General features: G+C 45.2%; 1 protein-coding gene across 3 annotated transcripts in view; it reads right to left on the minus strand.

Moving 5' to 3' along the window:
• Window positions 1-14,445, minus strand: part of etv1 (ETS variant transcription factor 1) — a 146,786-nt gene that overhangs the window by 75,825 nt on the left and 56,516 nt on the right. For all 3 annotated transcript variants that reach the window (XM_078538832.1, XM_078538831.1, XM_078538834.1), the window contains one exon: window positions 6,370-6,499. In XM_078538832.1, coding sequence (XP_078394958.1) covers window positions 6,370-6,499 — 130 coding nt within the window. The remainder of the gene's footprint in view (window positions 1-6,369; window positions 6,500-14,445) is intronic.

Consider the following 14,445-nt stretch of genomic DNA (forward strand, 5'->3'; position numbering starts at 1 on the left):
ACCCGACTGACAACCTCAACCCCCAGGTCAACCACCTGCTCCTACCCTATCTGAACGAACCATCTCCACCACCTCTGATCAAATTCCACTCCTGTGTACATGGGGTTTCGGCCTATTTTACCAGCCTCTCATGACACTCCTACCATGTGCCTGAAAGCTCGTAGATTTTCAGGGCCCTGAAGTCTTACTGACAATTTTGACTTCCTAAGCCTCTTAAAAGTTTGCTCTTTGGGTGACTGATTAAATTAATATGATTGAGTAAGAATTCCTGAGATTAATAAGATGAACAGGATACCAGTAAGGCTGTGAATTCTATCAGTACTACATTAGACAGTCCCCGAAAATGGGCGCGGGTCTCATGATTAACCCACGCCAGTTCGATGTGATGAAGATAGCATGCCAACTTTATGCTGCCCACTCATTACAATGATTTGTAGCAGGTAGCCAAAGCTAACTGCACTATTAAGTTGCTGCATGCTTCAGCAAGGGCCCTAAATCATGAGAGCTAGACAAGGAACCTCTTAAAGGAGAGGTGCATTGTTGTTGCAGCACATGGTGGAAGTTCTTGCGCAAGTCACTCTGATGTGGAAAAAGACTGAATAATGGTACAATGTAGAGAAGGAGTGCACCAAGCTTTTTGGGTGCTGCACTGGAAGCCTTGGTGGAGGTGGTGGACAGGAGGAGAGATGTCCTATATCTGCCAGGGGGAAAGCAGGCCCTCCAGAAACACAGTCGAAAGGCAGTGACAGCAGATAGCAATGGCAGAAGTCAATGCCAGGAGTTAATCCTCAGAGCCTGGATACAGTGCCACAAGAAGTTCAATGATCACATGAATGGTCAAGGTCAGTGAATCTATCGTCAAATGCCGTATCCCACCAACTGAGCCACTAGCTTCAGCAACTGCTCAATATCACAACTGCATCATTCACCTACAGAAATTTTCATCAATTAGGATTCTTTACTAACACTCATAGATGCATCACACGCACACACTTAGCATATTCACATCTCAGAGCTTGCATGCATTGCCAGCTATTCAACCATGACAGCTATATCACACAAATAGATTACACTCCACTCACTGACATACATCCCTCTCTCTTGCAGGATAAAGTGGTGCATAACCAGAGGAGCGGGAGCTAACTGGTGTGGGACAAACACAGCCCATGGAAAAGACAATGCTCACCCATCATTGGAGCAGCAATGGTGGAGGCCATGACCAGTGGTGGTGCAGAGTCCATTGAAAGTGACGATATCCACACACCTCATCCTCCTTCTCACATCCCACTTCATTCTCACTCTGCAATCCCCTCTGATTTACAAGCTGCAGATGGTGCAAGTATGCATCTCTTGCATGGCCACCTCCTCTCACTTTGTGATGTTTTCCTTTCAGATACCCAAGAACTACCACCCGGTCGGGCAATGGGGGCAGAACACTGACTGTAAAGAAGCACTGTCGCTGGATTTAATTCGTAACTTAATGTGCAATTTAGGGGATAGCAAGAGAGACAACACCTTAACCTGGTGAAACATCAAGGACAAGTCACCTGCAGCCAGGACAGGGAACGAGGGTAGCACAGTGTCAGCTGGTTGGAGGACAAGGTCACACGAGTTCTGCTGCAGAGGACTCAGGTGAGTACTTGGATGCAGTGGGCTACAGAAGAAGGCTGCTGGGTATTTACAATGAAATGTTTGGAGCAGTGGCAGGCCTGTCAGGAAGCCTGCTGTCACTGTCAAGGAGCGTAGAGGAACCCGGCACCAACTTTGCACAGGGCTTTGCACTGGGTTTTGCACAGAGCTTAGAGCCCATCCTTTCTAGCATGAAAGTAGTGACCAGGTCCACCAACACACATTTAAATCCAAACATGGTGCAGCACCTGCTGGCCAATGTTTCTGCTTCCATTGCAACAGAGGAAAAAATCCACCTAACATCAGAGTGCTGTAGTGGATGCTCACTCTGAAGTCATGCAGTGCAGCAATCTGTCCTCCAATAGATTACTGAGGCACCATCCCAGGGGAATGGCAGTGATTCCACACAGCGCAAACCTGCTGTCCTCCCTCAGGATAATAACTTTTGTTCTCCCACTACTGTCACTCTGCCAGTGCCCTTGCTGTTGCCTGTCAGCCAGCCAAACTGCTACTGCCATGACAAGGTGGTGCAGTCTGAAACCTCGGCCTAGAGCTGCTCAAGGGTTTCCTACTAGGCTACCTGCAGTCTCCCCCAGTGAAAGTCAGCAGCATTCCACCAGCCCTGCTGCAGCCACTGGGGTAGCACTGTGTAGGAGGGCTAGGACAAACAAAGGCACCTGTAAGACAGGCACTAAGGAAATGCACTAGGGTGATTAGCTAACTATTATATGGAATATAGCATTCTTTGCTTTATAAATTTGGTTCAGGATGTATATATTTTATGTTGTTTTCTTTTTGCATTGTGGTCACATGGATACTGTAATAGTTTTAGAGTGAAGGGGAGGTATGGGACTGCTGGTAAATGGACTTACGATTACTGGTTTCACGTCTGATGATTTGTTCACAGACAGTATTACGAGAAAGGGGGGGCGGAATTGTTCCAGATTTGCACTATGTGCAGTAGCGGGCGGGGAAAATAACGTTTTACCTGCCAGCTGCAATGATGGCATTTCACGCCGTATCCTCCCAATCCCGCCTCATTAATCATGCATTCCCGGGAAACACACCGTTTCGATGGCGAGCGCGCTCTCATTTGACCACCATGCCGTCACCTTGCCGCTTCCTCACACCAGATGCCATATTTAAAGTGCAGCCGCATGCACACTTCTTGGTGTTTCCAGCCCAGGACAGCTGCACAGAAGACATGGCCCCAAAAGGCAAGAAGACTGTGGCCCACCAACCCCCCCTCATCCCCCTGGTTCAGTAACATGTTCCTGGAACGCCAAGGTAAGGCAACCGCTTCATCACTCTAAACTCACACAGTCACAAGACCATCACACATTCACTGGCGTCTCACTCACAGCCAGCTCAAGGGACATCACCACTCACTGTCTCACACACGTCCTCAAATCTCCATCTGGCCTCATCTCCTCTGGATACAGCCTCCTCAGCCCTCGCCATCTTGAGGCCACTTGCACAGATCAACTTGTGCCCCCACACACACCCTATGATACCCCCCTTCCCCAGTACAGCTCTCGCCCTACAGCCTCTTCCATTGCCTGAGGCCACTTCTCCCCCTTCCCCAAGCAAGCCCTAGCCCTGCAGCCGTTGAAAAGACACCCCCGCCTTATGGCTGATCTGGTAGGTAGAGACCTGCCTGTGAGCCGCCCTAAAAGTGATGTGGTTCTGTCTGCGAAGCCTGGCGCTGATGGCCATGAGCACTGCCCAATGCAAGGTAGGCAAACAAGCCTTGAAGTCCCGAGCAGCCTGTCAGGTGCACATTGCTTATGTATAGTTGTGAAACACGTTGGCGTGCAATCACTGCAATCATGCCGACCTGGGCAGATGATCCAGTGTGGGGAGATGATTCCGGTAAGCTGGGCTTATAACGAGATGCAGATGTATTACAATGAAGTTCCCAATGTCCGACAGTGAGAATGCGGCCCGCCATTGACGGGCAGAGCAGATGATCACAAACTGGCTTTGTGATGTCACAAAACCAATTTCTGGCCTTATCGCCATGTTGTCCATGCCTGTCACTAACGGGCATAGAAAATTCCACCCGGAGTTTTCTAAGCTGTCACCTCCCTTCCTCTTCCTCCTCTTTCTCTTGCTGCTCCTCAGTTGTTGCCATTTATCTGCTAGTAAGAATTAGGCCCTCATGATAGTGAGGTTCTGCAGCATGCAGCAGACCACCACGGACCTTGACACCTGCTCTGCTGAATACTGCAAAGCTCCTTCAGAGCAGTCCAGGCAGCGAAAGCTTTGTTTGAACACCCAACGATCTGCTCTATCAAATTTCATGTGGCAGCATGGCTTTTATAGCATGCATGCTACCCACATGTGTGTGCTCATGCATCAGAATCATGAGCTATGTGGTCAGTGGAAAGCACTGCTCTGCTGTAGTGGCTGAAATGCAGGTGGCATAGCAGGCTGGCACAGAATGAAGGCTGCTGCCAGGGTCCTGGGCATGATTCGCTTGTATGGTTGTGCACCAGCTAGATGTTGAGAGATGCGGATGCGGCACATTTCAGGGTTGCCATGCAGCACCTGCAAAATGATGTATGTGCAGTCAATGGTACCCTGCACCATGGGGAAGCCTGTAATTCTAGCGAAGCCACAAACCTGTTCTGCCTACTTGTCTCTGGCAAGAGAGAATGAAATGTAATCAGCACTCTTTGAATAGAGAGCCTTAGTTACCTCCTTTACACAACTGTTGCAAATATCTCCAGCTTCAGCCTGAAAGGAGCCGGACAAATAAAAGTTCATGGCCACAATCACCTTCACAGCAGCTGGCAAGGTGATCCTCACCCTCCTCTGAGGTTGCAATTGTGGTTGCAACTGGTGACAGATTTCAGAAAGAATCTACTTACTGAAGTGCAGACGTTGTACACATTGTTCTTCACCGAAGAAAACTGTTTCCTCAACATCCTGGGTAGATATGGCCTCCTGCTGAGTGTCCTTCTCCCCCTCCTCATCTTCACTCTTCCAGCAGCTTGTCCTGTCCTGTGTGACTACTTCTCATTCTCCCAGTCATGCTGTATTCCAAGGAGTATATCCATGTTTGTGGGTAATTGGTTTGTGCACAATCCTTGGAGTCAGGACAAAGTCCTTCAACACCTGTCAAACCACTCCGTGTAGGCTTTAGCAACTTCAAAGAACTCTGGAAAGCACTTGTGCAATTGTAGCAACGGTCAGAAGAAATCAATCAGCAACTAACCTGTAAGTAGTTGACGATCCCTTTAAATAGTGCTGGTGGGGAGTCCTTTCTGCTGCTGAACACACGTGCAGCCATGTCCGGCAGGTGCTCACTATCGCCTTCACCAATGTGGTGTTTGACATGACTCGTACCAGAAGTGTGCACAAGCACAGCACATGCCGCTATGTGCCCAAAATGGGCACTATGATCTGAATTTTACACACTAAGGCCAGAATATTCTGCTCGTCGGGCGGCCATGCGCCCGACCTGAACGAGCATAAAATGATGCGTGATGAAATCAGGCGAAAGCCCTGACATCATTGCGCACTTGCGTGATATTTCAGTCGGCAGGCGCGCAGGAGTTGGCAGCATGCCCACCGACAATTAAAAGGCCTATTAAGGCCGTTAAAGTCATAACTGAAAGAAATATTTCACTGCCCATCCAACATTACAGTTGGCGGGCAGGCAAAAAGGCAAAGTGGCATTTGGATTTTTTAGGAGACTTCATCCATGGGAGGGTCACATGAGGGGACATTTTTTTTTTAACATTTTACAATTCTTTATTTTTAATTTCAAAGCTTTTCATCTCCCTGAGGCAGCTCTGTGTCTCAGGGAGGTTTTCCGGTGCACACCTTCGCGCATGCGTGCTCACCCTCCTCCCTCCACACAGGCAGCGCTGTGTGTTGTCGCCTGTGTTTCACACTGGGTGGGCCTTAATTGACCAGCCAGCGTGAAATCACAGTCTGGGCCCAATTGCGGGCGGCAGTAGGCTTCCCGATCGCCCCCACCAAGCCTGCCCAACGAGGGCAAAATCCTGGCCTATATTTTAAAACCTCTTACAGATACACAAATGAGGGGGTGCATAAATTCTTATCAGGAGCACTTACCAGAAATCCTTTCCCATCATAAACAATTAAATCTTGAGTTATATGTTTGATTTTCTCTTGAAGACAGACTCAGAATATTTTTCTTCAACAAACACAATGCTGCAATCTTTCTAGCAGTTTGTGTGCAATGTTTCATCGTAAGTAGTTAAAAAGACCTTAATGATGGATAGCAGACAAAGAAAAGATTTTCATTTCAGGACATTCGTTAAAACACTTCTAAATCCATGGATGTGACATAAAAACTACAGACCACCTCCAGTTCATGTACTTTGAGTCAATTTTACCTGCTGCATTTGTGCCTAGCTGAGTAGGCCAGGAGAGTGACATATGTAGTCTATGGTATCAAACTGGCAACATAAACCTTTCTGTACTATGCCTTCTGAATTCAGACTATGACAGTACACAACATGCTCCTATCAAGCCACCTTATAGCAAAAAGAAGCAATGATGACACTGGGATAAGAATGGAGAGAAGAGAACAGGGGAGCACACTAACAAAAAATCTACATTTAAGTGCATTGAGACAAGGAGCAGTTTCTGTTATGCAGGCAGAGAAGTATATAAGGAAATATCTTAGTTTGTAGGAAAAGAAAGTTACATATAACAGCCGGAATACCAGTAGATTCACCAGAGATTGCTAATGGACTATCTTACCTGACATTATACAGGCACTTTTCCCCATAACTGAACTTGAAAGGTTGCTCATGGCTGCAGGCAGTGCTCAGCTCAGAACAGGGACTCTGCGGTTCCTTCTTGATTTTTAAAGGGAGGCCATGAAAAGCCACTGAAATGAGAGAAGAAGAGGCAGTGTGAAAAGCAGTGCCCTGTCAGGTCATAACAAGTTTTCAAAGAGATGAGAAAGAGAGAGGCTTCTTCCCCCTCCATCAGCCATTACCAGTCCTTTGCTACTGGCCACTTTAAGGTAGTGTTGCCATTCACTGTTTGTTTTATTTGGATCCCATTGCCAGTGTTTCAAATAATGACTTCAGTGGACATGGATAAGCCAATGATGATGTACACCAGGCTAATGGCTAAAAATAGTAGCTCACTCATTTGAGGCAGAGCTCCAATGAATAGCTAGGAAATCAAATGTTCACAATGATTCAATTTTAAACAGTTACTGTACAAAGCAAAATAGTTCATTCCGCTCAGACATATATTTTTATGCAAACAACGGCTGCCAAATGTTTCATTGCAAGGTACTTGCAATGCATTACTTAAATAGTCATATTGTTTTGATCATTATTGCACAATAGGCAAAGTATATGTATTTGGAATTAATAACAGTCCAGTTAAACAGGTGATTTAGCTTGAATATGCCTTTTATCTTTGTTAGATTAAGAAACCACTCACACAAGTCTTTGCAGTTTGTGATCTCACACATGCAACAATGTAATATAAAGAACTTAATTTATGTCACAGGGTCTGATGTCATTTCTCATGTATACACATTTAAATTACTACATTGTAATTTTATATATATGGAGTTATTTAATATTGTCAAAGATAGAGGTCATTGCTTTCACATTGAGAATTAAATGATATACAAACACTCACTACAGAAGCCAAATAAACAATTCAGTTAAAATGTACAATGTTCAGGATTTTGAGTGAGGCAGCAATGGGCTGCCCGGTGGCAATACCCTTCCTCGGGCCCCTCATCAGCGAGGAGTGTGTTAAAATTTATAACAGCTCCCCCAAAATCTTGGCATGAAGTGAGGTGTGGGGAAGGAAACAGTTATCTGAGATTCAGAATAAGCACTATACGAAAAGGTTTGAGAAGGAAATGTACTTATTTTGAAAGGCACTATTTCTTGTGCCTATCAAGCCCTCCACTGCCTCTGTGCTATTCAACATCCAGGATGAGCCACAATTTTCTCCAGCTTAATATTAGGAATATCAAAGCCACTGTCTACAGCACATATCACAAACTCTATTCTCACCAGTAATTCCATTGATCGCCTTTGCTACTGTCGCAGGCTGAATTGTTTGATTGCTTGCAACCTCAGTGTGCTATCTGTCCACAGAACGTCTCCATCACGACAACCCCCTTTTCAAACTCAATTACATCACCCGCCATCACCCCCACCTCAGGAACACTGCCCGCTTTCACCCCTACCTGAGTAATATTGCCTGCTTTCACCCCCACTTCAGTAACATCGGCCATCTTCAACCCCACCTCTGTAATGCTACCCACTTTCATCCCACCTTAGTAAAATATGCCATTGAAATTTTTAATTATGCCATTTTAACCTCCAGATTCAATTACTCCAAAGCTTTCCTGGTGAGCCTCCTGTTATCCACCCTCTATAAGTTTCAGTTCATAGAAAACTCTCCTGTCCCTATTCTATCCTCACCAAATTGCACTAGCTCATCATCCTATCCTCACTGACCTACACTGGTCTCCATCCTCTATAAAATTTAAAATTCCCATCCCTGATTTAAATTCCTTCATTCCTCACCCCTGTCTATCTCTGAAACCTCTTCCAGCCCAACAAGAACCAACCCCCCCTCCCAAACTCTCCATTCCTTAGGCAGCATCCCTTCAACCTTTCGTCCCACCATTGGCAGCCATATCTTTAGCCCACCTTGGCTTCACGCTCTGGGATTCCCTACTGAAAATCTGTCTGCCTCCCAACTTCCCTCTTGTCCTTTAAGATCTACATCAAACCCACATCTTTGGCCAAGCTCTTGGTAACTCCTTCCAATATCTCATTCTTCGCTCTGCACCCATTTTTTTCCTCTTAAACCTCAGTTAAGTATCTTGGGACTTTTCTTTTACGCAAGAGGCACTATATAAAAGTATGCTGTTGCTATCTTCTTTCCTCACATGGATATCAGTATATTCAGTTGGAAAAGCCCAGAACTCAGTGGGACATTTTAATAACGCCATTTAACAATGAAAGCAGCATTATGACCTAGAGCTGCTGAGACTGTATGACAGGTAGATAAATATTCTAATCACTGGCAGCCCTCCCTAATGACGCAAGAGCTACCGGATACTGTACATAAAAATACAAAAGTAAACATGTTTGTTGCACCATCCTTTAGGGGTTAAAATAATTGCCTGCTTGGAGGTTACATTAAATAGTACAGTACTGGTAGGCATCACTAACATGCACAAGCACACATGAATGTGGCACATTAATTTATGCAACTTACTTTATCTTCCCGCATACACTCAGTGCATGTAAGAGGCTGTTAAGTACTAAATTATTCCTGATCAAATCACAATCATCTGGAGTCACGATCAACACTAATTAAATTACACCTTCTGAACACTGCTAGACTACAACTGTCTGTGCTGCTTTGCAGGTTTCACTCTGTCTATTTCTCATGGGACCCACACTATGGCTTCATCGCTGTTTACAATAAGTCAGAATGAGTGTCAAATTGGAGCTTGGAACTCTGTTTTTCACCACCACTGCACTGCCCCTGCCCCAACACACTGCCCTCCCTCAAATACACCACTTAAGATTGAGTTTCATCAGCAACAACAAGCATTTATGTAGCGCCTTTAACCTAATGCAACGTTCCAAGGTTCCTTCAGGTCTGGGTTTTTCTTCATTGTGTGTTATGAGCAGCATGGTCAACCGCAAAGAATGAACTGATCCCGTTGGACAAATACAACAACATTCATATCCAAATATGAGCCAACTTGCCTGTATTTCAGAGCTAGTAGAGTCAGAAGGAAATTGTAGCTCATCAGCAAATGGCACTTTTAAGGTAAGACTGTATAAATGGTTATCAATTCCACTCTATTTCTCACTAAAGAACCTAATATTATAAACAGTTTATTTCCATATGTAAAAACATGATCAATTATTTGATAAATTTCAAGGATAAAAATAGAGGATTTCTAGCCATCAATTTCTGTAACTATGGGAAAATGCCTATTACTTTTGCAGGCCTATCGCAAGAAGAACAAAAAAAAAGTTATTCAGAAAGATTTGGTAAACATAATAGCCACTCTTCCCCATGAGGCCAGTGCAATGCAATTTGCCTTCCTGCCAAGGTTGAGATTTTGACCAAAAGTTTTGTCAAAGAAGTAGGTTTCAAGCTGTGTCTTAAAGGTGTAAGGTGAGGAAGGTGGAGAAGTGTAGGGAGGAAACTCCAGACCTAAGGCCTGAGACAACTGAAGGCACAGCTACCAATGCTGGAGTGATTATAATTGGGGAAGTTCAAGAGGCCAGAAAATAATTTTTCTCTTTCATGGCAATCACTTGTCATTCTCTCGTTCCCTATTTGAAAACTGCTCCATGATTGGGGAGGCAATTTTTACTCACTTCTGGTCAGAATTCAAGAAAAAGCCTGTTGTACAATAAATGACCTACCTCCCACTTGTAACCATTAATTAATCTATCAATTTATCTTTCAATTGCTCTTAATCAATAAATCTTTCCTCCTCCCTTGTAATAACAGCATAAGAAATAGGAGCAGAAGCAGGTAATTCAGCCCTTTTGAGCTTGCTCTGCCATTCAATAAGATCATAGCTGATCTTCTACCTCACCTCTGCCTTTCTGTATTATCTCCATATCCCTTCATTCCCTTACATTTCTATCTTGAATATACTCAACAACTGAACATCCACTGCCCTTTGGGGTAGGGAATCCCAAAGATTCACAGCCATTTGAGCGAAGAAATTTCTTCTCATCTCAGTCTGAAATGACTGACCCTTTATTCCGATCTGTAACCTCTAGGTCTAGCCTGCCCAGCCAATGAGAACAAACTCCCAGCGTCTACCCTGTCAAGACCATTAAGAATTGTTTCAATGTTTCAGTGATCAACTCCCATTCTTCTAAATCCTAGGGAATATAGGCCTAGTCTACTCAATTTCTCCTCATTGGACAATCTGCTCATCCCAGGAATCAGGTGGTGAACCTTCACGGACTCCCTCTAATGGAAGTATGTCCTTCCTGAGGTAAGGATGCCAAAATGGTACTTCAGATGTTGTCTCATCAAGGCACTATATAATTGCAGTAAGACTCTCTTATTCTTATACTCCAATAATGGGGAGACAGTGGCATAGTGGTAAAGTTACTGAACTAGTAATCCAGGGGCCCAGGTTCATGCTCTAGGGACATTTCAAAAATCCCTTTAAAATAAAGGGTAACGTACTACTTACTTTCTAATTGTTTGTGATTCATGTACAAGATCACCCAGATCCCTCGGAACACCAACATTTCCTAGTCTTCCATCATTTAAAAAAGATTCGGATGAGCTCAAGTTTTCAGTGCATGATGGGAGTCTAGTTAGGAGTGCTGCGGGATAGTTATCTCTGGAGGTAGAAAGGGTGTGGAAGGGTGTTTCAGCAGCAGATCAACTGAAGTAGGGGCGGAGACTGACACTTTTACAGATGTTGAAGCAGGCAACCCTGGTGTTTGAGTGGATATAGTGCCAGTGGCCCGGTTTAGAGTCAAGTAGATCGCCAAAGTTGCAAACGATCTAATTCAGCACCAGATATTGGACAGGGAGAGGGATGAAATTGACTGCTAGGGAGCAGAGCCTGTGGTGGGGAGTGAAGACATAGGACAGGATTTTGCCCTTGGCGGGGGTGGGAGGGGGCGTTCGGGAAGCCAACCGCTGCCCGTGATCGGCTCTGCACTGCGATTTCAAGCAGGCGGACCAATTAAGTCCCGCCCAGCATGGAACACGAGTGGCAGCGCTCAGCACTGCCTGTGTGGGCGGAAAGAGGAGGGTGAGCAGGCCTAGCACAATCTAAGCGCATGCGTGCTCAAGAGCACTTCAATCCCCCTGAGGCACAGGGCCGCCTCAGGGAGATGAAGCGGTTTAAAGAAAAATAAAGGAAGTAAAATTCTGTTACATGAGCTGGGACATGTTTTTAATTTAAAAATAAAATTTTTATTTGATGTTTATTTGCTTTAGGAAAACTCATCCCTCCTATGGATGATGTTTCCTAAAAAATGTAAAGGCCGCTTGGCTTTTTCGCCTGCCCCCCAACCATTAGGTTGGACAGGCAGCATAAATTTGAATTTAATTAGCTTCTTACTGGCTTTAATAGGCCTTTTAATTGTTGGCGGGCACGCAGCCAAGTCCAGCGCGCGCCCACCAAATGAAACATCGTGAGACTGCGCGATGACATCGGGACGCTCACCCTATGTCATCGCGCATCATTTTACGCTCAGGTGTGTTGGGCAAGTGCCTGCATGCCAAGCATAATATTCTGCCCATAGACTTTGGTCCCAATATTCAATTGGAACTATTTCTGCTCATCCGATACTTAAAGCTGGACAAACAGCATGGCAGATCAGGCAGTGGAGAAGTTGAGAGAGGCGATGGTGAAGAAATCCACTCTCCCATCAATTTTTTAAAAATTAATTCATGGGATCTGAGTGTCACTAGTATGGCCAGCATTTGTCCCAATTGCCCTTGAGAAGGCCTTTGTGAACCACTACTGTTCATGTGGCATAGGTGCACTCACAATGCTGTTGGGAGTTCCAGGATTTTGACCCAGAGACAGTGAAGGGTTGGTGATACAGTTCCAATTCAGGATGATGTGTGGCTTGGAGAAAAGTCACAGGTGGTGGTGTTCTCATACATCTGCTGCCCTTGTCCTTCCAAGTGGAAGAGGTCACAGGTTTGGAAGGTGCTATTGAAGAAGGCTTGGCAATTTGCTGCAGTGTATTTTGTGAATGGTACACACTGCTGCCACTGTGCATCAGTGCTGGTGGAGAGAGTGAATGTTTAAGCTGGTGAATGGGGCACTGAACAAATGGGCAGCTTTGTTTTGATGGTGCTAAGTTTCTTGAGTGCGGTTGGAACTGCACTCATCCAAGAAAATGGAGAGTATTTCATTACACTCCTCGCTTGTGCCTTATCGAGTGTGAACAGGCTTTGTGAAGTCTGAGTAGAATTCCCTGCCGATGACCTGCCCTTGTAGCCACAGCATTTATATGGCTGGTCTAGTTAAGTTTCTGGTTAAAGTTACCCTCCTGTAAAAGTTACATTGAGAATAGAGATATGATATCTGTGTGAAAATCAGTGTAGCATCTTTTCTGAATTTTCAATGGAAATGGGGTGTTACTGGTTTGTTTGTAATGTTTGGTTTCAGAAGGATATAGCAGGTTTGAGATGAGATAATTAGACTGGGTCTTGGAAGAAGATATTGGCTAAGAGGTGAGAAGATCACCTATTGGCCTATTGATGGCCAGTTTCCGAACCCACCAGGATTTTACCAGTGTGGAATGGCCCCCGCCGCGTGGTGAGACTGCCAGCTATATCGAAGTGGCTTCCCAGGAGAGGTCTTCCTTTCCAGAGACTCCATGTTCCACGGACACGTCCACGGTGCCAATGGCCACTCAAGGCATGCCAATAAAATCCCGGCCTTGGAGTCAGAGTGAGCAAGGTAACATTTCACCATGCATTTTATAGAAAGCATATTATTTACAAAGTGTGATACAGAATTGCTTGCCCCTTTTTATTAGATTCGTTACTTTCTAAGAACATTTTGGTTCTTGTTCTCTGTATCAGATTTGTTGTTTTGTAGACTTTTTTGCGCTTTTATCCAGTATTGTGGACTGCATCACATTCCTGGACACAGAGGAAAGCAAAGTTGATGCCACTTGGTTCCTAGGCCTAAAAACAAAGCTTTTAAGGCACCAAGAGGAACAACACCTCTCCTCTTTCTCAGTGCTCACTCATCTTACTGCCCTCCTGCGGCTCCTCATGGCTGAGTGTGGGCTCTGAGCTGCACGTGCGCAGCAGGCACAGGCACTAAAGATGCTCTGGCAGCGGTAAGAGGAGACTGTGAGCAGTCTCCCAGTTGCTGCCCAGTGGATTGCAGGACAAATGGCACCCTGGGAAACCCAAGTACAAGATGTGGGACAGTAAGGCAAATTACGGGACAATCCGTAAAATGGTTGATCACCCTGCCTCAGGTTTATTATTCCTTTTGGAAACATTGGGCTGAATTTTCCCCCCATTAGGGGGGAAGTTGATGGTTGGGCGCGTACAGGTGCGCTTCCGATCAGCGCCCCCGATCGGAGGCGTGCCAATTAAGGCACGCCCAGTGTGGTGTGATGTCTGCACAGAAGCGCTGAGCGCTGCCTATGTTGGCGGGGGGGGGGATTCCCAAAATCGAGACTGCGCTCTTTCGGGCATGCGCACAAAAGAGCGCACTCATCTCCCTGAGGCTAAGTGCAGCCTCAGGGAGATCGGCTATATATGTAAAAAAGATAAAAACAGAAAAATAAAATTTCCCTTACGTGTCCCCTCATGTCACATGAGTTGGGACATGTCCATAATTGTTACAAAGTCTTTATTAAATTTTTTTAAAGCCTACATGAATCCACCGGTGGATGAGGTTTAATGTTTTTTCTATTGCCCGCCATGGCTCCTGGCCTGCCCACCAACCTCAAGGTTGGACGGGCAGGTCCTTTAATTACTTAACTGACCCTGTCAATGGCCTCAATTGACTGATTTTGCTGTGCTCCCACCTTCCTGAAAATTTAAATCGGGCGCGGTGACGTCAGGAGCTCCCCCCCGTCGTCACTGCACGTCATTTTACACGTCAGCGAGCGGGCCCCACCCCCGCTCGCTGACTTGTAAAATTCTGCCCATTATAAGCCTCTTTCTTTAATTTAATACCATCTTTAATTTCTCTTGTTAGTCATGGTTGGAGCATTTTTCTCATGGGGTCTTTATTCTAAAAGGAACATATATTCAATGTGAATTATAAATTAATTCTCTGGATTTTGCCATTGTTTATCT

The sequence above is a fragment of the Cetorhinus maximus genome, chromosome 3, assembly GCF_964194155.1.
Source record: "Cetorhinus maximus chromosome 3, sCetMax3.hap1.1, whole genome shotgun sequence".
NCBI lineage: Eukaryota > Metazoa > Chordata > Chondrichthyes > Lamniformes > Cetorhinidae > Cetorhinus > Cetorhinus maximus.